We start from the raw sequence: 23,724 nt of genomic DNA, 5'->3' as shown, positions 1-23,724 counted from the left end.
TACGCGGAAACTCTGCCATTTTTTATGCTGCTTTGTTCAAAGGGGTGAGTACAGAAGAGCTAAAACCATTGTGATAATTCACAATAGATCGTTTTCTTTAACTGGTATTTACCAGCTAGATTAAGCTATGAAATGTGACTGACGTAATCAAATCTGTCCAGCTAAAAAAAAAAATAGTCAAACTTCAAAGGTACAGGAAGCCCACGTGGAAATGAGCTGCCACATAGTCACATGTGGATTTGGCAAATTTATTTTATCCTAACTTATTCTTTGGCCCCTTTGCAATCCTCCAAATAAACAGTTCAGATCTTGAAATACTGATGATTTTAAAGGGAGAGAAATATCCATGGAACAGGGTAGATTCTGTGTCACCACGATTAAAATTCTTATATCCCTGGGTGCATTGAGTGCCAAGGGAAAAGCCCCTTCACCCAGAATTGCAAGAAGAGCTTAGGCCTGAATTATTCAGATGATTGATTCCAGTCACATCTTCACTCTGCATTTACAGGCAGAGCTTCTCTCAAGGATTTGAAAAGACTTAAATCACATTACCCCACTGCCCTCCCCAGGCCACCAGTACTGTCATTCCCCAGGGTTTAAGTAGAAGCATTTCTGAGGCACAAAGAGAAGACGTACTGCATCCATATAGGTCAGCTGCTCTGCCACGAGATCTTCTGAGAAGCACGTGAACTCTGCGGACCCTCCACCCTCCAGTTCCTCTTCCTCTTCCAGGCTGATGGAGCTGGCGCTGGGAAATCCATCTGTTCACAGACGGAAAAAATGTAGTTATTCGGTGCCACTGTGTATAACCTTGTTTATAGAGTCAAACTGAAGTTTCCTTTAGGAAGGAGAGGGCTAATCCTTCAGATAACCCAAAGAGAGAGAACAGGAAGCACAATAACTCTGAGTGGAATGGAGGTTTTCACATTCTCTGCTTGTTCTTCGAGTATTATGTTCAGAGGCCTTTTGTCTTTGACCAACCACTGGCTCCTAGGCCAAGGCCAGAGCCAGGTGAGGCAAAGTCTAGAAAAGCAAAGCTGGGCTACATTCAGGGGGTTGCCCTCATCTTGGGCTCTCTCAAACCCTCCCGTCAGCTCAAGGCCTAACCCACTACTTCCTGAACCCTAAGTGTGCAATTTTTAATTATGGAGTCGGGGAGGGTGAGGGGTATTTACAACAGAAACCGAGAAGGACTGGGCATAAAGGCACGGCAGGCTTTGGGGAGTAGAATGGGCCATTTTGGTGTCAGAAATGCTGATGGAGCCCTCAGAATTCTTTGAAAGTCCTTAGAATTCTCAAAATGCTTGAGGTAGCTTTCAGCTTCCACCTAAAGTTAAACATGCACGAAGCAGAATAGTCTTAAACTAAGTTCACCTGAACCTTATTATAGATAAGATCACCAATTAGCAAATTGTGTGGGGCACAGCCTGAGGAAGGAAGTAAAAATCACAATCTAGGAGTTCAGCCCAAAAGCTGAAGGACTCAGCACATGGAATAGGACAACCAGTCTCCATCTTGAAAGACTGGAATTGGATGAAGTTTAACTTGAACCCCCAGCCTCCCTTCCCGGCAACCTTTCCTCAATTCCTGGGTTGTTTCCAATCTCAAACCCCTTTCACACTCCTTGGTCTCCTCTCTGTTAAATCTGTTCTCAAGAAACAAAAAACCTAGGTGTGTTCAGTTATAGCTTAGCAGAAATTTAAATCAGTGTGTTACTACTTCCGCAGAATGTTTACATTTTAAGCCTTTTCTCTCTTTCTTTGTAAAATACAAGAATTTTGGGCACCTTGATCCAGTTGGGGTGGCATTTTCTTAGTTTTCTAGGGGAAAGAGGGTGGTGAGAGTGGCCCCTACATCACTTCTCCTACTGAAGCGCCACGTGAGTCCTTGCCAGCTCTGGTGACAAGTATGTGGTTTAAGGCTGGCCCTCTCACCCCCGAGTTGAAGGTGCTGATGCGAATGGGGCTGGGTTATGACTGGAGAAGGTAGGAAGGGATTGATCGCTGCCCTTCCAGAGTTGGGGACACAAACAGGTATGAGCTAAAGAAAGATAAAACCCCAGGATCTCACCACTTTTCCTACACACGAATCTGGTTCTCTCTCCTTCAGTGCAGGATTAAGACATTTGAAAACCCCAAGCTAAGATTCAGAATGGGCCTCTCAACACTCTTGCTTGCTTCTGTAGAAATCCACCCCCATCACTGTGCAAGGTGGAGGCTGACCCACTTCAGCCCAGGGGCATACGTGGTAAGACTTTATCCTCTCATGCATCTAACACTCACAGCAGCCTGGTATGTACCTTGGATGTTGCTATGAGTGAAGATTACAGGCTCCCTTCTCTCTGGGGCCTAGTCCATGCTTTCACTGTTTCTGCTTTCGATTCTCTTCCAGAAGTGTAGAAGTAAGAACTTGAAGCGAGATTTTACTTGTGGAAAACATGTAGGAGAGGGCCTGTTGCTTTTGCCGGCATGAAATTGGGTAAAATAAATGCATGGGAACCAAGCTCCTCAAATTCCTTTTCAGCAATGACAACTGTACTTAATAATCACCATTTCGGGCTTTCTTGATTAAAAATTTCCAAACTTAGAACAAAATTCATTCCTGGGTACTGCCTGAGAGCCTTTCCAAAGTCCAGCAACCGCCCTCTCTCCAGCCTCAGCCAAATGAGCTCTGCCTTCCAGTCCCTGGGTCGGAAACAATGAACGACTGGTCCCACCGGTTCCCCAATTAGGCCCAGAGCCAGGGGCAGCCCCAGTGGGGAGAGCTGGGCTCTAACACAGCGTTTTCCACTTCAGCACAAAGACAGGCAGGCAGGCCCTGAGGGGAGTGGAGGTCCAGCAGCTGGAGGGGTGCCCCTGGTATTCAAACATTCCCGGCAGATGAAGTCACCCAAGATATAGCGTCCTTGGCAGGCAGCTTCTAATGATGCAACTGCGTTTTCCCCTCACTGGTCCCCCCTACACAAAAAACTCAACAGGTACTGTTTGGAATTTAAGGTTATTTTCTTTGGCGCTGATGCAGCTTCCCTTATCGGTGAGGAGGAACCATTTCCTTTCCCCCACTGAGGAAATCAGGCATCACTTCAGGGAAATGACTGTCAGAAGCTCCAAGTGGGTCAGCCGTCATGACAACCATCACCACGCATGCCGGGGAGGGGATGAAACGTCATGCTGAAAGGCTGTCCTAACCTCTTTCTGGCTTTCTTCAAAGCCTGGTGTTCCAAGCACCCCACGACCTGCAGTGCTGGCTCTTCCTTTGTCTTTGAAAATAGGCAGTCAATTCCTCAAATAGGAAAAAACAGCCATAGACACTTCCTTTGATGGAGCCATGCGACATTAAATGACCAGTAATCTGCGTGGGCAGAGGACAGATTACAGTGATGCTTCCTAGCTCGAGGAGAAACACCTCTTCCCAGTTTTGAGGAGGGCAGGAGCAGACCTGGATGGAATTCCTTGCCTGCTGAGTGGGGGTCGTTGTTGTGACGGGTTTCCATTTGGCAGAAGGAGGAGCCATAGGCAGATAAAAAACAGAGCAAACTCAGGTTCCGCATGGGACATATTGACAAGGGAAGATAAAAGGTCACCAAGGAGATCACCCTCTCGATGGTATTAGAAGAAACCCTAGGGAATGACTTCACTTCTTTGAGCCACAGTTTCCTCATCTATAAAATGAGGGAGCCAGACTAGATGGTATTAAAAATCCCCTTTGCTCTAAAACGCTAGGGCTCTGTAATGAAACACATGAATAACTTTGAGCATTTTATTTTACGCCCCCCATCAATCCCCTACCAGCTTGTCCGTTGGAGGGAAACCAAGGTTTCCTCTTCAACAAGCGTAGGACAAACATTTCCTTAACGTGGAGGTTGCAGAATCAGAATCTAGCTTTTTCTCTGGAATTAAGCAAGTACTCACTGTCAGTTTCTACTTCTTGCTTGTGAAACTGCTCCAGAAGATTTTGTGCTCTTCTCTCTGGGTCAGAGCCTGGCATCATCTGTTTGAGATAATCCAGCAGTTTCTGTAAGCAAGGGAAGTGAGGGGGTTCTCGGAAGTCCTCCGCGCACTGGTCAAGCCAGGCCCTCAGGATTGAGGCAATTGCACTGAAAAAGAGAAACAAAAGTGTCACTGCACACAGCTGGCTGTGGGGACTCCAAACAAGCTGTGGACCCCAGGGACTAGCCCGGGTACACCCCAAGAAAACCTGGGCAGGTGGTCAATAGATAATTCATCTACAAGTTGCTGGCAACGCCAATGAAATTAAAGCACTTGAAAACAAGCTGACTACATTTGATTATTTTAAGTGGTGGTTGGGGAACAGGGGAAAGATAAATTAAAAAAAAAAAAAAAGGACTATAAGCTTTGGAAAAATCCATACAGGACCGAAAAAGACATGCAGAAGAAGATTTACTGAGTCTTAAAGTAACTTCAAAGCAATCTGTACAACGAGACCATGTGTTTCCAATTCTGGATTCACTCAAATCAGAGACCACAAAAATCCATTTTCCTAACATTTTAGGAATTAACTGACTGACAGTAAGCTAGAAATCTAACTGATGAAAGGAAGTATCTAGGTTTGGAAGAGAGAAATGCATATATTTAATTTTTCAAAGATCACCAGGGTTGCAGCATAAGAGCCAAAAATGTCCTCACAAAAATTATCCTTTTGCTCCTCAAATTACAAGACGAGACTATGTTTTGAGCGAGAAACAATAGGAGCAGAGAAGTTATGTTTTGAAAGGTAAAAAAGAAAATCTTGATAAGCAAAACCACTGTCAGGGTGATTTCCTCTGATGGCTCAGCAGAGTCCACCTGGGGTGAAATAAGGTCCAGGGCACAAAAAGAGCCCCCTCTGGACCTGTCACTCAGGACACTGAGCTGCCTAGGTTAGGGGCAGCCCCTCATTCAATGAAGGAGACAAACAGTGGACTGACAAAAAGAAAACCAAGTTTTGAGTGCTATTATTATATGCTTCATATTCAAAGAAGACTTTACAGCCGATCCAGAGTGAGCACATATTGGCCTGTGTCCCATGGAGAACACAGCAACGTCACCCCATTACCATCCAGCCACCCCCAGAGCCAAGGCGTGTTCACTGATGATGGCAGGAGAAGATGGCGGGGACGATAAATTAATGAACGCATGTTCTCTTGACAGAGATGTGACACTTTGTTTTCGCCGAAGACCTAACTGACCCAAATTTTTCAGCTGGAAAAATGTTTTCAGCAAATTTTAAAATTATCTCATTATACCTCAAAGAAATTGTCTATTGTAGTTAACAAACGGTAAAGAGACTAAAAGTATTATTATCCATATATGGGAAATTGCAGGAGTGTCTAAATTTCACACGTCCCAATTTCATACCAGGGAGCTGGACTACGATCAATGCATAAACACAGCTAATGTCAATTTAACGCTTAACTTTTGGAATTGATGTACAAACAGAAGAAAAATTTGTTAACTGTTTTCACTGACGTGGATATCATGGTTTCACTAATGGGGACACGAAGGCACTTGGAACTATAATAGTCACATATCTATATTGCAAACAGATGACCTAAAACTATCAAATAAAAGTTGGAATGTAAAACCATAAAAAACTAATAAAAATAAAAGAAAACAAATAAAACCATAGAAACAATTCAATATTTTCTGAATCTTTAGTCTGGATTAAATAAAAAGATAAACAAAAGTTTCATTCCCTTCCAGAAAGCTAGAAGAAATTAATCTGAGCTCTGAGATTAATTGAAAACATGACTAAGATGAAATTAATGGACTTCTAGTCAGGGAACCATTGTTGTCTGGTTCACTTGTTATGTCATCTGTGATGTATAAATGTTTGTGTCCCCAAATTCATATGTTGAAACCCTAACCCCACCAATTGATGAACTTCTGTTTTTGTGAGAGCCCCCACACAGCATTCATTATTTCTTCTTTTTTCACCAAAAGCAAATACCAGAAAAGGATGAAGAGGTATTCTAATATTTCATTTTTATAAGGCATATGACTTTTTCTATGAATAACTTCCCTTCTTTCCTGACAAGCCCATAACTGTGGTCGGCACAGAGGTGGGGCGATAGCTTTGAACACAGAAAACCTGACATTTGCATACATCAGGTGGACTCTTACAGAACAGTTGTGCACTTCTCAAAAGATGAGTGAATTAATTTAATTGCACTACCACTCAGTTAATATTTTTTAGTATTCCAGTGAGAAAATGCTCTTCCAATGACACCGATGGCAAAACAGGTATGGAGGGATAATAATTAACATCATACCGTCAAAATGAAAAAAACGCATCAACCTCACAGTGAGACCAGCAACCCAATGGCCCTAATGACCCCTCAGAGCTTCATAACGTAAAAAGAAACCCAGGCAGAAATCCAAAATTACAGGTAAAAGACAGAATTAAAATAGAATAATGCATTATTTACTCCTTTACCCCCTATAACCGTTCATTCTAAAATTATAAAACTGATTATTTATTGCAAAAATGTAGGTATTCAAAACGTGTATAAACTTAAACAACAAAATATCTGCTCCCCTTTCATTCTAATCCCATTCCCATAACTGTCCGATAACAGTTTGGAATTATATTTTTCTAGACTTTCCTATGAATATGTATACACATTTAAACAGATATAATGTGCATATGTAAACCAACATGGCTTTTTCCTCCCACGGAATCGTATGTCACCAATACCTCTCCATTCACTACTTCTGGATCTTACTGTTTCTCAGGGCTACACGGTGTTCCTCTACATGAACTCACCATTATTAATGTAAGTCTTCTACTGGTCTGCAAGCATTTAAGTTATTTCTAGGTCCTCACAATGACAAACAATTATGAAATGTATATCCGTGTTTCCATCTCTGCATTCTTGTGCATTTCTACGGGGCACATTATACAGAGCTTATTTTTGTGGGAAGCTGCAGGCTCGGAAAGTCTGGGGAAGTTCTGAAGAGGGACCTTACTTAGTCCAGACTGGACGTGCCTTTAGGTGCAAATTTTGCCCTCCCCAGTCTGATGGTCTTAACCAGCTCTACTAATCTACCCGTTTTACCTTTTGTGACAGTGCCCTCCCTGCAGCTTAGCCTAAGAGGACTTTGAAAGTTCACTGAATCAGCTAGAAAAAAGCATTTTCACACAAGAGAGGAATGAAGGGGAGGGGGCTGGAGAAAGAAGAAAGAGAAGAAGGAAAAGACATATACAAACAGCACAACACAACACAAAGCAGACCCCTGCTCTCCTATCAGCAGAGTGTTTATCAGCCTGCCAGGGAGGGAGGCTTTCTGGAAAGTCCTGGATGAGTGCCCAAAGCTCACAGGAGCTTTATGTGGGCCAGTCCTGAGAAGAAACTTTCTGTTCTTGATAAACTAGGAAGCGGATAAAATGCGAAACTTTTAAGATTTCAAATAAAAAAACACCATCACAAAATCATGACAGAGACACCGGGGTTACTGACCAACAGCTTTTCCACCTTACCCTTCTTCGTTCCACTGCTGAGACCGAACTTACATACTAACCAGAACTGGTTAGTTGGGAGGATGTAAAGAACCTTCGTATTGAAGGAAAATCCTGGTGTAAAGTCACAAACTTACAGGAAAGGTGTGACTGTTACACTAGACAGGCTGCCTGGCTCTGTACACAGAACAAGAGAGGAAACTGGAGAAGGAAATCCTGATTCTCATCTTGGCTGCGCCACCTGTGAGCCAGTGGGGTTGGATAGGTTACTTGAAAGCACTGACCCTTACCTGGAAAAGAGACATAATAATACCTGCCTTCCTCTACCTGACACTGATCAGTTGTGATTTCAAATGACATAATGTCAATAAGGACACATCTCGAGATACCTGGAGAGAAACATAACTGTTAACATAACTCTTCTAACTACTTGCCATAAATCACGACAGGAAGGAATTAAGAAAGGCAAAATGGCTCAGTGAAAATCAATCAGCATTCACGGTAATCAACTCAAAGGATTTGCCTCCCATCATAGAAAGAAAGGCATCGACTACAAACCATGCTACAACAAATGTGGCTGCAGGCTGGAGGAAGATGGCCACTGTGAACAAGCACCACACACACTCACACCCACACACACTCACATCCACCCACACACCCACACCCACCGGAGGCATCCTCCTTAGGACCAATCAACTCGGGACATCCAACTGCAATATAGACTTGTGAAGCCTGAAGAAGTAATTTCTGAAGTCAAATGGAAAGATTAAGATTGTGACATAATCTAAACTCAGTAAGGAGAAATGCCAGTACATGGACCTCCTTTTCCAAAGTCATCTTTGGTGGGTTACAGAGCAAAACGCCTCAGTCCCAAGGGGAGGTGTAAGTTGGGTACGTGGCCAGGGGCAGGGGGCCAAAATCGACAGCAGAAGGGACAACTAGGGTTGCTCTTTCTACCTCAGGCATACTGGCAATGTGTAAAACGTTGTGGTATGTGAACCTTTTCCAACCTACTGCAAACCTCCGTAGGGAAAGGAAGACATGCTCAGAGGTCGACTGGAACTGGATGCAGCTTCTAACATAGTATTTCCTTCGAAGAAAACAGACCTCTGGGGAGAATTGATTCACTAGTTAAACTAGTACATACTTATCGAGTGCCCTTTATTTTCCCTATTCACAAGAACTACTGATGTTATAAATATCACAATCCAAGAGTCTAGCATCCCATAGAAGGATTTACCTTCAGAAAGAGCTAATCCAGTCAGGGATCCAGGGAGGACCTCTCTGAGGAATTAATGTTAATGCTGAGATCTTAAGGCTAAGGAAGAGTTCGTAGGTTAATGACTGGGGCAACAGCATATGCAAAGGGCCTGAGGCGAGAGAGAGCAAAACACTTTCAAGGGACGTAAAGATCTGTTTCAAGTACAGGAAGAAAGAGGAGGTACGGAGCATGATGAGAGCGGTTCTACTTATTTGATTTCCTAGCCAAACAGAAATCACACTTAATACTAATTTGTTGGAAGATACTAGCCAGGTGCCTTGGCTGAGAGGTACAAAGAAATAGTACAAAATATCTAGTCACGCCTGGGGACCTTCAGGCATGCAATGCAGAGTAAGAGAGCTGAGGTGAGCATTTAAATGGCTATTATGCTCAAACCACAGATTTTAAATGCATACAGAGATTTTTACGTAAATGTATTAAATCATATTAAAATCCCATGAGTCGTAAAATAGAATTGGTCAAATGTTTAATAAAAAATTTTCTAGGGATGCAGTCATCTCTCCCATGATTTGTAATCTCCAAGCCAAGACATAGAATTACTATGACAAAAGGAATATCTGTCCATTTAGACCTCTTTTCTCTCCTCAGACATAATAATTTATTGTCACTTAATCATTAGCAGAAGATAAGACATGGAACCATTTTTCAAAAGTAGCAAAATGTTTTTCTATTTTAGAATATTCTCCAAGAACTGGAACTTTTCTGATACAGCTAATGAAATGGTAAGTTCCATGTGGAGGGTGGGCCTTGGAAGCAATGTGACATGCGACACTGCCAAGCTCTGAGGGTCGGAGCCAACGCACTTTGCCCTTCAGGGAAAGACAGCCAAGTAACCTTGACACTGACTCTGAGCTGGACCCTCCACCTTGTTCTCCTAGTCACAGAGTGGTTTTCCTGCTTCAGGAAAGGTTGCCAGATAGAGCCTGCCTCTCAAACCTCCAGCTAGATAGTTTTCCTGATGAGAAAGAACAAAGAAAGGCACAGAGAATTTTTTTTCCTCATTTTTTTTTTTTTCTGAAAAAGCCTGGAAGGGATGGAAACATTGTTATCCAAACTTGTCAAGATTATCTTGCAGTGCTTTCTTGTACTTTCCATTGTACGTGTTGGTACTGGTGGTGAGTAAGGATTAGAACACTGGGAGGGAAAGTGAAAGAGAATTACGAGCGGCCCAAGGATATCAACGCAAACAAAGCCACAGTGAGAGCGAAGCAGCGAAGGCAAGTACAGGGCACAAAAGCCAGCGAGGGGCCATGGAGCAGCTAAAGAAGAGACACAACTCTGAGGTGAGGAGGAGGAAGAAAAGGACTGACAGGAAAGACATACAGAGATATGGAGTAAATATGGCCGGAAAGGGCCAATAGGAAGGTAAACCCAGAACCAATGACCAAAGTCAAGGGTGTTTACACACCTGTCCTTCATTCCCAAATTACACGTGCAGGCCCTAGCGGGTGAAGGTAAGTTCATAGAAACTGAAGAGAATTACTGTGCGTAGACTTAACGCCGTATCACCAAACCGCCCTCGTTGCGTCCATGACTGCAACCCGTTAGAAAAGGAAGAAGACTAAGAGGGCCCCGACATGCCTACTTTTCAGGAGCAGCGTAACACAGCCTCTGGGGCAGACCAGCTGGGATCCTGGGTCTGTGGCTTCCTAGCAGTAACCTCACCTCTTTACGCCTCAGCTGCCTCAGCTGTAAAATGCGATCTTAATAGATCCCTCCTCATAAAGTTGTGAGGCCTACAAGAGGCACTACGAGGAAAGTATTCAGAACAGTCCCTAGGATATACCGAGCGCTCAAAAAATATTAGTGATTTTTATTATTTTAAAAGAGGAGAATTGCAGACTGTGAGGCTAGGACTAAAGGCAAAAAGGAACTCCACTCAAGCACTGTCCTGCAGTTGAGAAAAGCGGTTTCCCACGGGTATGAGTTCACAGTTCGGATACAGCTCTACAGGTACACTGGCATTCAACAATTAGGGAAATGGATGGCAGATGGTAGAAGCCAGTTTTCTCCCTGTTGGAGAGGAAATTTACAAGTAAGCAAGGGAGGGAGGCTAGAATGACCCACGTGGTAATGGATTGAAGTTGGAGCCATCGGTAAGAAATCATGTTTAACATAATATAGATACAGATGGTTCTACATAGAAATATTTACAGACATGTGCATTTACATAATTCGTACCCACATAGTTCCTAGCCCTGTTAGCTGAGAGGACCTAAAATAAGGGACACCCCAGTAGCCATAATTACACCTACCACCCAGATCTTGGTTTCTACTACCATTCTTCAATAAGAAGAACCAGGTCTCCTTGAAGAAATGGGTGATTGTAGGCTGGGGCAGGAAATATACAACATGAACCTAGAGCCTCTTACACACAGTAAGAAAGGGGTCAGAAAAACTGCCATACAGTAAGGGAGGGGTCAACAACACAAAGGTACCCACAATGACAGCGGTATGTCAAAGTGACACAGGAGTCAACCAAAAGAGCTCCCAACAGCTGAAGACGGAACAATCTGAGCAACCAAGTAAAGAAAGCAGCACTGCATTAGAACCCAAAGCATAAAATAAATACCCATGAGGCCACACTGATTTAAATAAATAATTGAATAAATTAATAAATGGGAAAGACAAATCTCCCATGCAGAAATTTTCCAAATGAATTGGGTAAATACTTTACCCTAAAAGAGGGGGGAGCGTAAGTCTTTCAGTGTGGGTTGTGCACGGTGACTTCCTTCCAAACAATATAGCATGGAAAGAAAGGGGGAAAGACAGACGTTTTCCATGGAGGAACCTGAAAATTACTGCTTCCGCCAGGTGATCAAGGCCAACCTCAGCCGTCATAAATCATGCTGACAGCAAGCATGCTTGATACCATGTGATGAGAAGGGCACTTTGTCTCTGTGATATTCCTCTCCAAGCCTCATAAATTCAGTCAAGTTATGAGGAAAATATCAATCTAACTACGCGAAAATTCCAACAAAGGGGCATCCTACAATGTACCTAACCGGTACTCATCAAAACCATCAAGGTCATCAAAAACGAGAAAAGTCTGAGAAACTGTCACAGCCAAGAGGAGCCGAGGGAGATATGACAACTAAATGTAATATGGTATCCTGGATGGGACTCTAGAAAAGAAAAAAGGCATTAGGTAAAAAGTAAGGAAATCTGAATAAACTATAGACTGTAGTTAATTATGTATCAATATTGGTTCATCAATTATAACAAAGGTACTAGGAAGTTGATAAGAGTGGAACCTGAGGGAAGTGTATGGGAACTCTGTACTGTCTGCTCAAATTTTATATAAATCTAAAACTGTTGTTAAAAAAGTCTTAAAAAACACACACACAAAAAAAAAACAGACAAACAAGAGGGTCCAGACTAAGTACTTCAGAGAAATATTCTCATTTTCATCACAGGAAGAGAAGCAGAGGCCATATAGTGTAGAGGTCAAGGCCTGGCTTAAATCCCAGCTCATTCACTTATTCACTGTATGACCTTGGATGTGCTCCTTAACCTCCCTCTGACTTACCATCTGTAAAATGGGACTATTAATACTCAGAGTTATCATGAGACTATTAAAGGATACACAGTACGTAATAAGGGACTATTCCTACTAAGCAGCCAATTGATTCTAGTTATTATTAGGAAGGACATTACCACTCATCAAAATTCTTTTTCAGGGACCTCAATAACTCATTATTCTCCAACTGCAGTCTGAGGAGGGAGTTTTTATGTTACATTAGGCCTCCCCTGAAAACCTTCCTGAGGCCTTCTATGGTTTTCTCCAATAGAATGGCATTCCCATTGGTAATGACAGATGCTACGAGTCCCCAAGAACAGGAAGCAGGCACTCAGATGGACGGCCCGACCAATCTGGGCTTCCTTCTTCTTTTCTCACATCCTGTAACCCATCTCCTTCCCCAGGAAACAAGCCCAACTTCCACATTCCTAACAGCTGTTTGGACCTTGCTCAGGGCATTCATTCAATAATAAAGCCCAGCAAAATAATACAGAATAAAGGAAGTAATCCCCAGTTCAAAGATCTCTGAATGCTAACAAGCTAAAACGTTAGTTACGACAGTGATATTGCAACCTAGTTCTTCACGCACTTCTTTCAGGGGCCCTATTGCTGTGACACAGGCAAAGGTAGGGGGACCTTTGGGCTTCGAGCACCTGAGGTCCCAAAGCTCTTTTTGAAATGGCGAGAAGTCCAGGTCTTGGAGTCGGTTAGACCTGACTTCCAATGCCTGACTTCTCTCTTAACCAGCTGCTGGATCTTAGGCAAAGTATGTAACCTTTCTAAAGCTTTGGTTTACACACCTACCGTATTTCCCTGAAAATAAGACCAGGTCATATGTTAAATTTTGCTCCAAAAGATGCATCAGGGCTTATGTTCAGGGGATGTCGTCCTGGAAAATCATGCTAGGGCTTCTTTTCTGGTCAGGTCTTATTTTCGGGGAAACACGGTATAATGAGGACAGCACCGCAGAGCCTGTCTGTGATGGTAAAAGATACAAAGTGACTAGCAGAATGCCTGGCACGAGGGAGCGCACCTCAGACTGTAGCTAGTGGCGGTGGCCAGGGTGGCGAGGGCACTTATTGTCATCTTCACCATCAAGGAGGATGCAGGGTGAATCAAGTGACAGAGTCTGGCTGTGATGTCTGTTTCCCTTTCTCTACCATGTAGAACAACCCTAGGAGATGCTCAGGTGACTGGTTCTTCTTCTTTTCGTATCGCTGATTATCAATGTTGTTTTCCTCCTCCATAGTTGTTAGAAAAGCAATTTCTGCTTGGGAGCCTCCTCTCGTCCCTTAAATGCACAATTTGGATTCAAGATTTCAATGACTTTTAAAACTATTTCTCTTTTTCTTCGTCCAGTTTGGATGTTTTAAAGACAATACCAGGCTCATTTACATGGCATATTACTTCTCCACTTCTTTCGTTTTATCGAACTTTTACTTTCTAAAAATATTCCTTTCACATGATAGCCTTTAATTCTCTAAATCTGGAGTTTTACATCTTATTTTTGCTCTGTTCTCACCCCTCTTTATTTCCCCCATTTTTGTTATAACCACTCAGATTACTTTTAATTGCCTTTTTAGGGTATTTGAATTTGCTGGAATGAATATTGATTCCAAACCCTCTGGGAAGATATTTTTTTAATACTTTCCACTGTTAAGTTTCCCAGGCATTGAAGAATCACAGCCAACTCTCTCTAACTCATCTCCCTCTTCTTCTAAGTGCATCCAATGTCTTGGATAACTGCTATTTACACGACTCTCTACCAACGACTAAAATCTAGTGTCATTGTTTACAACTCCCGGGAAAAGATTACAAGAATGACATTCATATCATCTGAATGTGTGGAGATGAAAGCAGAATGATTTCAACAGTTTAAAGCACTGCTGTGGTAAAGTTTGAGAAAACAAAACATGGCGTTCCAGAAGGGAAGTGATGAGAGTCAATCAAAGAAACGGAAACAGAAGCGATTTCAACATTGTAATAGTCATTAAAGGAAAGAAATAAATAAAAGAGTGTCACTTCCTGAGGAGTTTTAAACCTCTTTAAATAAAGTTTTATATATATATAATTTTATGCATATATATGCATGCATATATATACATGCATATATATGTATGTATGTGTGTGTATATATATATATATATTCTAATCTCAGCTCCATGTCAGAGGTATCAAGGCCTGGATGGTGAATAGCCCTTCTTTACATTCTCTTCACTTTTGAATTCAGTGATTGTAATAAATATACACTCGGGAAAGCTTCCTTTTTCTGTCTGGTTGAACTTATTCTAAACAGACAGCATTACATCACATAAAAATGTCAACAGGAAGAAGGAAAAGGGTACAGGTAGAACGAATGTGGGCCGAGATGTTTTCTTTTGTCACAGGAAGTGAGTTTCCTGATTTCCAAATAGTAGCAAGTTTAGGAACTGGAGAAATAAACATGGTGGGTCTTACTATAGCTGTCAGCCTAGCGTTAACATCAGAAATCACCGGGTGGCAAAGATTCCAACATCTAGAAGCCTTGGAAGTTGAATTCCTTGCAATGGAAGGAATTCTTGTTTTGGCCAAATAACTTTAAAGGTTCCCGATATTGCACAAAGCGTAAACTGGGCATACGCGGGGCTGGAGCTACAAGTGGATTCATGGCACAATCCGATTCTTTTGGAAATGCATGAAGAACACTAGTCATCTATGGTCCAAGACACCAGAAACCAATCTCTCATCTCGACTGTTTCATCTGTATCTCCACCTTTTCCTTCTTTTTACGTTCTGTCCTCTGCAAGGTTGATTAGATCCATATATAGAAATATAGACAAGACTGTTTGTTATCTTGGGACTTGGGAGCCTGTATAAATGTAAGCCTTGCTCTACGCTTTTACAGCAAAAACTGAAAAACCAAATGACAGTTGAGCATTTTTCTGTTCATGGTTAAACCCAACAATGATTCCCCACCCCCACCCCACCCCTACAACTCTCCAAGACTGAAGCATCTGCCCCAAAACAGGATGTTTACTTCTTAGAATGTCACTGAATTCCTGGGCCTGTGTCCCACCTGAAATCACAAGACAGATTCACAACAAAGGAAAACAATGGGCATTCTGCCACTCCTCGCCTTATCCCCTAGACAACGCGTTAGCTCAGCTCTTTATTAGTGACCACAGCGAGCAGCTGTGATGTCATGATGAGTAACAAGCTGTCTATTTTGTCCTCGTATTTCATCAAAACTGGCTACATAGTCTTTCCAACAGAGAAAAGCAGTCTGGGGGACTTCTCAAATATTCAATACAACATTTGGACCACATCTGTTTCTGATTTTCATTTTTGCAAAGATAGAGAAAGCTAAATAAAATTTAGACTGAACACCATTAAACTTAAAAAGACCTCAGAGATCATGTAGTCCACACACTCATTTTTCAGGTAAAGAAAGAGAGACAGAGAGAGGTAAAATGACCATGTCAGAAGGCTGGTAAGTGACAGAGGGATGGGCGAGGAGCTCGAATCTGAGTTCTCCAGGCTCCTCATCCAGGGCCCTTCACCTTCCATGAGGCTGGCTCCTGCAGCTACTTCAGTATTCGACTCTCCTAATTATAAGAAGGGATATGAACAATTAAATTTCCCAATGGGCATGGTTCTATTTTTACATATATGTATTCATGAAGACAGTTTCCACAGGAGGACTGTAGCCTCCTCGCCATGTAGCAGGCTTCCTTACCTAGGCACTATTGACACTGAAGGTCAGATACTTCTCTGCTGGGCAGGAAGGGGGACTGTCTTTGTTTTGTAGCAATGCTGGCTTTTCCCCCACGAGATGCCAACAGCATCCCCCCACCCAGGCGAAGTAACCAAAATTTCTCCAGATACTACCAAATGTCCTCTGAGGGCAAAATCGCCCCCACTGAGAACTATCATGTAGCCCTGTCTCCTACACATCTACCAGCCATCAGGAAGCCTTCAGTCGTTGCTACCCGTCAGACGCCAGAGCCCCCGGGTGATCGAGGAACTTTCAGCGTGTGACATATGGAATGGAGAGGGTGCTTCCCTGACTTCCTCTCAGAAAGACACAGCAGTGACCCCATCTAGCCATTGACATGACCAGGAGCAGGGTAAGTTAGAAAAAGAAAGAAAAGGACAATGGTGAAGTGTGATGAAAAATAACAAAAGGACAAGTGGGGGGGGGCGGGGGAACAGTACAAAGGACAGCTGAAAGAGAAGTGGACGGAAGAAAGAGGTCAGCAGAGAGAAGGAATTTTATAGCATCCCAGTGTTTATAGGACAGAGTGACCCATTATAACATAAAGTGGCATATTTTCATCAGGCATCATTTTTTTAAAAAGCCAACTCAGTCTGAGAAAAAGGGTCAAGAACTTTCTACTACCTCATCAGGAGGCTTTAGGAAAGGACGATTGTCTGCAGATGACGGATCCCTCAGGGGAGTTCTGTGTGAAGCTCTTTGTTAAGGCCTCTTCTGCTTAAAACTGTAAAGCCCTTTAAAACAGCTTATACTGGAATTTCACCCACATTACTATTCCTGGTGGACAATGAATTTGAATGAAGTTTTATAATAACAGGGCTTTAAAATAATAAGCATGTCTCTTCATGTCCAGGGTACAAATCAATTTTCTTTAACTGTTACTTCCCAGAAACTTACTGAATCTCAGAACACCCCCTCGTACACAGAAAGCTCTGGATGTTTTTCAGACTGTTAACTCTGCTTGGAGTGTTCAGGCGGCTAGCTGAAAGGGAGCTCTAGAATTGACACAATTCCAAAAAGAGTGGATAACAACACGCTTATTTCTGAATCTGGTCCCAGGTCGAGTTTACATTTGACAAGCTGGTGCCTCAATTCTTACAGTATCTCTTCTCTTGTATGCATTTAGAAATACTCATTATAAAAAAGGCTCTTTTTAAGAAATTATTATTGCAGTTAGTATGCATGGATAAACAAAATTAACAACAACAAAACCCCTCTCATCCTATGATTCTCAACCTTTAAAGTGCGTAGGAATCACTTGAGGATATTGTTAAAATGCATTCTAATGTAGGTCTGGGGTGCGGCCTGAGACCCTGCATTTCCAGAGACGCTGATGCTGCTGGTCCACGGGCAAGAAGGCACCGAGTCTCATCCATTCTCTGCTATCATCCACCTCGTATTATTTTCCTCCTGGACAGCTGGTTGAGGTTGACTGCCTACTTCTAACCAAGGAAAGTCCAAATTCTCTTGTGAGACGTGAAAGCCCTTCACGATAAACCCCGATCCAGCTTCAGCTCCACTTACTCCATTTGCAAAACTCACACACTGAGAAGCAGACACACCACATCTGTGTTGTTCCCCAAAATGTCACATATGCTGCATGTCCCTGACTTGGGCCCACTGTTCCCTCTGCCTGTATGGCTCTCTCACCAAAATTGTCACCATTCCCCAAGGCCCATCTCAAATGTCATCTCCAGGAAGCCTTCCCCAAGCTCTCTAGGAATAAAGTATTTGTCCCACTTACCGTGTCTTACACTTGGCATTCAAATATCTACAGTGGTGTGTGTGGTTTTCTGGAAAGTTACAGCCCATCCAAGAAAAAGAATAAAATGACCTGGAGCCTAATTTGAGAGTTAAAAAGACAGTGTTCTAACCTTCACATCCCTGGCTCCTGAAGAAAGGAGTCCATCATTCAACCCTCGGATTTAAAAATTCCATAGGATTACGTCTCACACTTTGGGTTCCAAAAGGAGCATCTATCACAGGCGGTGTCAGGCAGTCTGACATGCACCTCATCAACTCAAGGACATCAGTGCTCTAGCAGTGGCCCCCACCCCTGCATCATGGATGCTTCCTGCTTATTTCCAGGATCATTCTCATCAGCATAAACCACTTCCCACAGAGTTAAAGTAAGCCTTTGAACATACTGGCGATGCCAAAAAGACATATACAAGTGGACACTTTGGTCAGCGTTGCTCAAGCAGTAGTTCGCCATCATCAGAAGTATCTGGACGCTGATGGTAACCACTTTGAGCACCTCTTGTCATTGCAGAAGTCAAACGTGACTTGTATTCATCTTTTGTTATCGGGATGTATTGAGTATTACAATTTTAATACAGTTTTCCTTTCTTAAAACGTACACACATTTTTTTGGCACCCTCTGTATAAATTAAGCCATAGCACTGTTCTCTTCAAAGCCTTCTAAGTGCTTCTTATCTTCCTCAGAATACAATTCAATGTCCTTCCCAAGGCCTTCAGAAGGGGGAGGACCAGAAGCCCATTTCTGGTACCCTGCATGAATCACACTCTCCCCCAGGAGCCGGCTCCCTTATCTACTTCCTCCTTTTCTGTGTGGATTCTCTCTCTCTCTCTCTCTCTCTCTCTCTCTCTCTCTCTCTCTCTCTCTCTCTCTGCTAAAACATAAACATCATAAGAGGTAGGACTTATTAACTTTGTTCATGGCTGTATCCCTTAGCACAGGGTCTGGCAAACAGTAGGTGCTCAATACATTTTTACTGGATGAGTAAATGAATATCATTAGATAGTAAAAAAGTAATTCTATCCTCTTGTGCATTATGGAAAAAAAAACATGGCAACATTACAAAGGAATGAAAACAACTCGAGTAAACTACATTCTTTCAAGATAGTATGTCTTGAGTGCGAGCTTGGAAAGCAGAGAAAGAACTCACTTTCTGATCACGGTCTTGGACTCTGAGGAAGTCTGGCTTCCATCTTCTTCACAGTTTAGGCTTGTCAGGTTTCCATACCTTTACAGGGAAAGAAACAAATAAGGTCCAGTCAGTGGTGCTGGAAAGCAACTCTATTCAATTGCTACCACAAAATAATAGCTACTCTTTTTGGGAAAATTAAGGAAAAAATTATTTATGAAACAGCATTAAAATTGAGACTGTATGGTTGACATTTACTTAAGGTGTACATTCTAAAGACAAAAGTGACTTTTGTGATTCACACTACTTTAAACTTCCTCTCAATATTTAACACTGATGTGAATTTTTAAAAATGAAATGAGGCTTTTCCTCCTAGCGGGAGAATCAGATGTTGCACGAGCGTTCATGAACTCCGGAGCACACAGCCCTACACCGTGCCCTTCTGCTGTGCCCATCCAACGTGGCTCTGCTTGAACAGGTTCCACACTCGCGTCACACAGCAGCACAAGAGAACACCTCCACACCACAATGAATGACTGAGGCCTCTTTGAGGGTAAGTCCTGTTGGAAAAGGGTTATGGAAATAAGTCTGGACCCTCAAGTAATGGCTGAGATAGAGACCAGGAACCAAGAACGGAGTTCCTGTGACTCAGTACCAGGAGAGCTGCTGTGATTGCACTGAGGCCAGGCTGATCCAGACACAGCAAACAGGGGAGGGGGGAGCGGGGGACAACTTTTTGGAAAGCAACAGGTGCTTAGATCTTAAAATTTGGCTCAGTATATCCTCAAAATATACTAAATAACTGATCAGTCCCTAATTGCACTATTAGCTATTCTTCCAGCTCTGTATGTAAGCAAGCCTACTTCATGCAAATACATCCCATTTTATTTGGTTCACAATGTACATTTAATACATTGACTTTAAATTCTTTACACTCTTTATAGTAACTTATAAGGCCTAGATTATTTCTGCAGTTTCTCTTGCTGACAAAGAATTCAGAGATTTCTTGGAGTTTCCCAAGCTGGTAGTCTGCCCCAAAGTTTTGATAATAAACATCGTATAATTGGTGTGTTTACATTTTTAACGAGCATACTTTTGTCTTCTGCTAATAGGATTAAAGACCCCACTATCCTTATGGCTCCTGGTTCCTAGGATTTACAAATCCTTTTCAAAGTAAAAGCCCGCCATCTGTTTTGACCAAATGCCAGTCCATCTGGTCTCCCCACCACCCTGTCCCCAGGGGTTCCAGTTGTGCCCTTAGACATTACTCCCCACCCCCCACCCACCTGCTCCTTCTCAAGCTCGTCAGCCTTATGGACTTCTTGGCCTCCCGAAGATATTTTCCACTGGTCTCCACCCTCCCTGTTTCGCCTCATTCTGTCCTGCACCTGCAATTCAGAGGGCTTCCAGGGTTACCCTTTGCTTTTCTGGTAAGAACTCCGTCAAATTAAGATTTACTCAACCCCATGTGAGTAAGGCAGGGGTGGGAAATCAGATTCCTAGTAAATAAACAAGTGGAATTTTTGGCTCTCTCTTTGGCCACCATCATAGTGACCCGTGCCCTCCTGTTCTCTCACAATAGGTTTTGTGGTTGATTTAAGTAGGAAAGAGTAGGGTGGGTGCAGTGAACAGGGGGGCTCTCGGGGAGCAGCTGTACCTTCCACCTATCTGACTGGAGCCATACATGGCCAGTCCTCAGTGACTCCGTGTGGGACTTAATCTTTGGTTTGGTCACATTCCGTGTGAGTCCATTCATTCTCTCTGTGGTTATTCTGGAAATGTTACATGTTTTCTCTCTCAACTGGGAGCTATGAGAGAGAGAAATAAAAAGGAAAAATCCTTACACGGAAAAGACACACATTTTACTGCACCTGGGATTTTTCTTTTCAGATGTGTCTGTCCTGAAAGTTTTCTGACATTCCTATTCCTTGACTTGACTTTAGTTTCTCAGACTTTGCTGCTCTTTCTCTGCATGTTTCAGACTCCGAGCTGAGATGCTGGTTGGGATGCTACCAACACCTATCCCAGTTCCTCTCTAGAATGTGATGCCACAGGTGCAGCCAGATGGTGTCGATAAGGACTAAGCAACCTACGCTGGTGAGCGGAGTTCTCGCTCACTAACTAACTGGATACGGTACTATCTTCTCACAATGTACTGTGAGAACTGTCAATACCACTGCACTTGGGCAGAGCACATGGGCCAGGCGCTTAGGCTCAGAGTGTGCACACAACCCTAACCCTTCTCCACCCAACCCACCAGGAAACCCTTTGGGCTCTGCCTTTGTAGCATGTCCTAAATCCAAGCACTTCTCATCATTTCCACCATGGCTCAAACCACCACCATCTTTAACCTAGGGTCATGCAGCAGCCACAGGACTAGGGTCTTGGCTTCTGCCCAGCAGCCACCGTGATCCTACGCAGTGTCACTGCTGGGTTCCAATCCGCCCAGGGCTGCCATCTCTCTCTGACAAAAGGCCATCGTCTTACCTGTCTCACAGTGACCTGCTGCTGACGTCTCTGACCACGTCTCTCGCTCACTCCCTCTCCCTCAGCCTCACTGGCCTCCTGCTGCTCCATCCATCCACTCACCCACCCACCAGGCATCCTCCAGCCTCAGAATCTTCTAACCCCGCCGCCTCTCCCCACACCTCTGTCAAGGGCGCACTCCCTCAGCTCCTTCAGGTCTCCGTCAAATGTCACTTTATCAGGGAGGCCTTCCCTGACCATCCTATTTCAAATACAAACCAGCTCTCACACCACTGCTTTATTTTCCTCCGTAACCCTTAACAGCTTTAACATACTGTGAAATTGATTTACTTATCATGTTACTGGTCCATTAGAACAGAAACTCCACAGAGCAGGATTTTTTGTCTCTTCTGCTCACTACTCTTTCGAACTGAAAACAGGGCACCCGACCGTTATACTGACGGCGACTTGTTGGGAGCAAATGAGTGGTTTAGTGGGGTTCCCTACGCAGATGTGAAAACGGACCTCCCAACTACGAGAGTCACGTTTGTCTCTGCAAAGGCGCCGTCTGGCTCGGTGCGAATACAAGTGTCTTAACCAGTTGGTGCCTTCATTTCTAAGGTTGAAGGAGCATAAGAAAGCTTTAGGATAGCTCTAATTATTCCAAAAATCTAAAATTAAAATTCAAAAGAAATAAGGTTTTAAGCTCTTAAAGCTGAGATCTGGAAGGTGTGAGCAGTATGAGAATGCAAAAAAAAAAAAAAAAAATGTACATCCAATTTTACAAAGGAGACCTTTAGAAGTGACATAAAATTAAAGTGCCTGTAACCCTCTAACTTAATGAACTGGGGATTATTTTCCCCTGAACTTTTCATGTCATTAAGGAGAATTAATGCTTTACAGTAAAGAAGCTAGGCCAGCACTGGAATCAAAAACTCTTTAATGTTCAAGCTCGGTCATTGGAGTCAGTTTTATGAGATTAAGAGTGTTTCTTTGATGTTTCCTGGTCCCCTCTCATAGCTTCCCCTCAAAAACCAAAATCAAGTTCCATTCATTTACCCCAGAGGAGTAAATAAAGGGTGTGTGTGTATGTGTGCATTTAATTAATGGCAGTGGAATAACTACAGACAAACGTGTCAACAACGTCACCTCCGATTTCTGCAAAGCTTCCCTAGGATTTAAGATCAAAGTTCCAACCTCTTCAGAAGGCTTACCAGTGAGAAACTGCCCTTCTTGAAATGGTAACTCAAAAAACTTAAATTAAAACACAAATTGTCAGAAAGACTTCTGACACGGTGTTCTCTGTATCACACGGAAAAAGAGATTTATAAACATCTCCCGAAATATAATACAGCCTTAAGCAACTATTTCATGCAGCCTAAACATTACTAGAAAAAGAAAAAAACAAAAACAACAAACACGTAATGTTTAACTGGTTGCTAATATTTAAACAGGAAACAGTTTTTTTCCAGAGGGGATGGATATATCGTTTGCAGCCCATGTGGGCAGATGAAATGTTTAATACGTGTTTGAAGGGAGGACCAGCAGTATTTGTGGTTCAAAGAAACCCTAAGATAAAGTTGTCACCAGGGACAGTCCTTCTGGGGTTGAGGAGTGCCTTTCTAACGTTTGCTTCCCAACAGAAAAGTCTCAGGAACACCAGACCAGGACGGGGTCATCCTGAACAACTTTACAGGTTGCATTTGATGCTGGCAAGTGATCCCATAATCATAGCAATGAATGATTATCAAAAGCTTATTACACGCCAGGCACTGTGCTGAGCACTTTATGCTAATTTTTTCATTTCATTATCACAATAATTTTATAGGGTGGTATTATTATTCCGATTTAACAGATGAGAAAATGAGGCCCAGAGACCTTAACGCAGTTTGCCCTTGAAAACACAGCTAATAAGTGGAGCGGGGGTTTGAACCTTGACAGTCGGACTTACCAGCCTCGAGTCACTGCCCTACCACACAAGCTATAGTTATTTTGTTTATTTTATGTCTTCCCCCACCAGAGTATAAATTTTTTAAGGTTAGAAACCTTGAGCCTTGTATGTATTCACTCAGTCACTCATTCTCTCACTCATTTCATCCTCATTCAATGAATATTTCTTAAGACCGATGTCCAGGTACCATCTGGCCACTGAGGATATAGCAGGGAACAAACAAAAGTCCGTTTTCACAGAGCGTATGTTGTAGTGGAGGGAGATAGACAAGAAACTAACAATTAAGCCAGATAGTGCGAAATGCAATGGAGAAAAAGAAAGCTGGTAAGGATGACATGACTAGAGGGTCAGAGGTGGTTACTTCACATGAGCTATTCAGGGAAGGTCCAATGTGAATGTCATATT

General features: G+C 42.8%; 1 protein-coding gene across 3 annotated transcripts in view; it reads right to left on the bottom strand.

The window, feature by feature from the left end:
* The window catches only part of RGL1 (ral guanine nucleotide dissociation stimulator like 1), a 211,255-nt gene that overhangs the window by 37,389 nt on the left and 150,142 nt on the right, over positions 1-23,724 (bottom strand). For all 3 annotated transcript variants that reach the window (XM_019738703.3, XM_019738870.3, XM_019738786.3), the window contains 3 exons: positions 18,924-19,001; positions 3,912-4,096; positions 637-761 (listed from right to left, as the gene is read on the bottom strand). In XM_019738703.3, the coding sequence (XP_019594262.3) occupies positions 637-761; positions 3,912-4,096; positions 18,924-19,001 (388 nt within the window). The remainder of the gene's footprint in view (positions 1-636; positions 762-3,911; positions 4,097-18,923; positions 19,002-23,724) is intronic.

The sequence above is a fragment of the Rhinolophus sinicus genome, chromosome 11 (assembly GCF_057876585.1).
Source record: "Rhinolophus sinicus isolate RSI-liver-muscle chromosome 11, RSI-T2T, whole genome shotgun sequence".
Classification (NCBI taxonomy): Eukaryota; Metazoa; Chordata; class Mammalia; order Chiroptera; family Rhinolophidae; genus Rhinolophus; species Rhinolophus sinicus.
The sequence above is the reverse complement of the archived record's forward strand: the minus strand, read 5'-3'. Positions and strand labels throughout refer to the sequence as shown.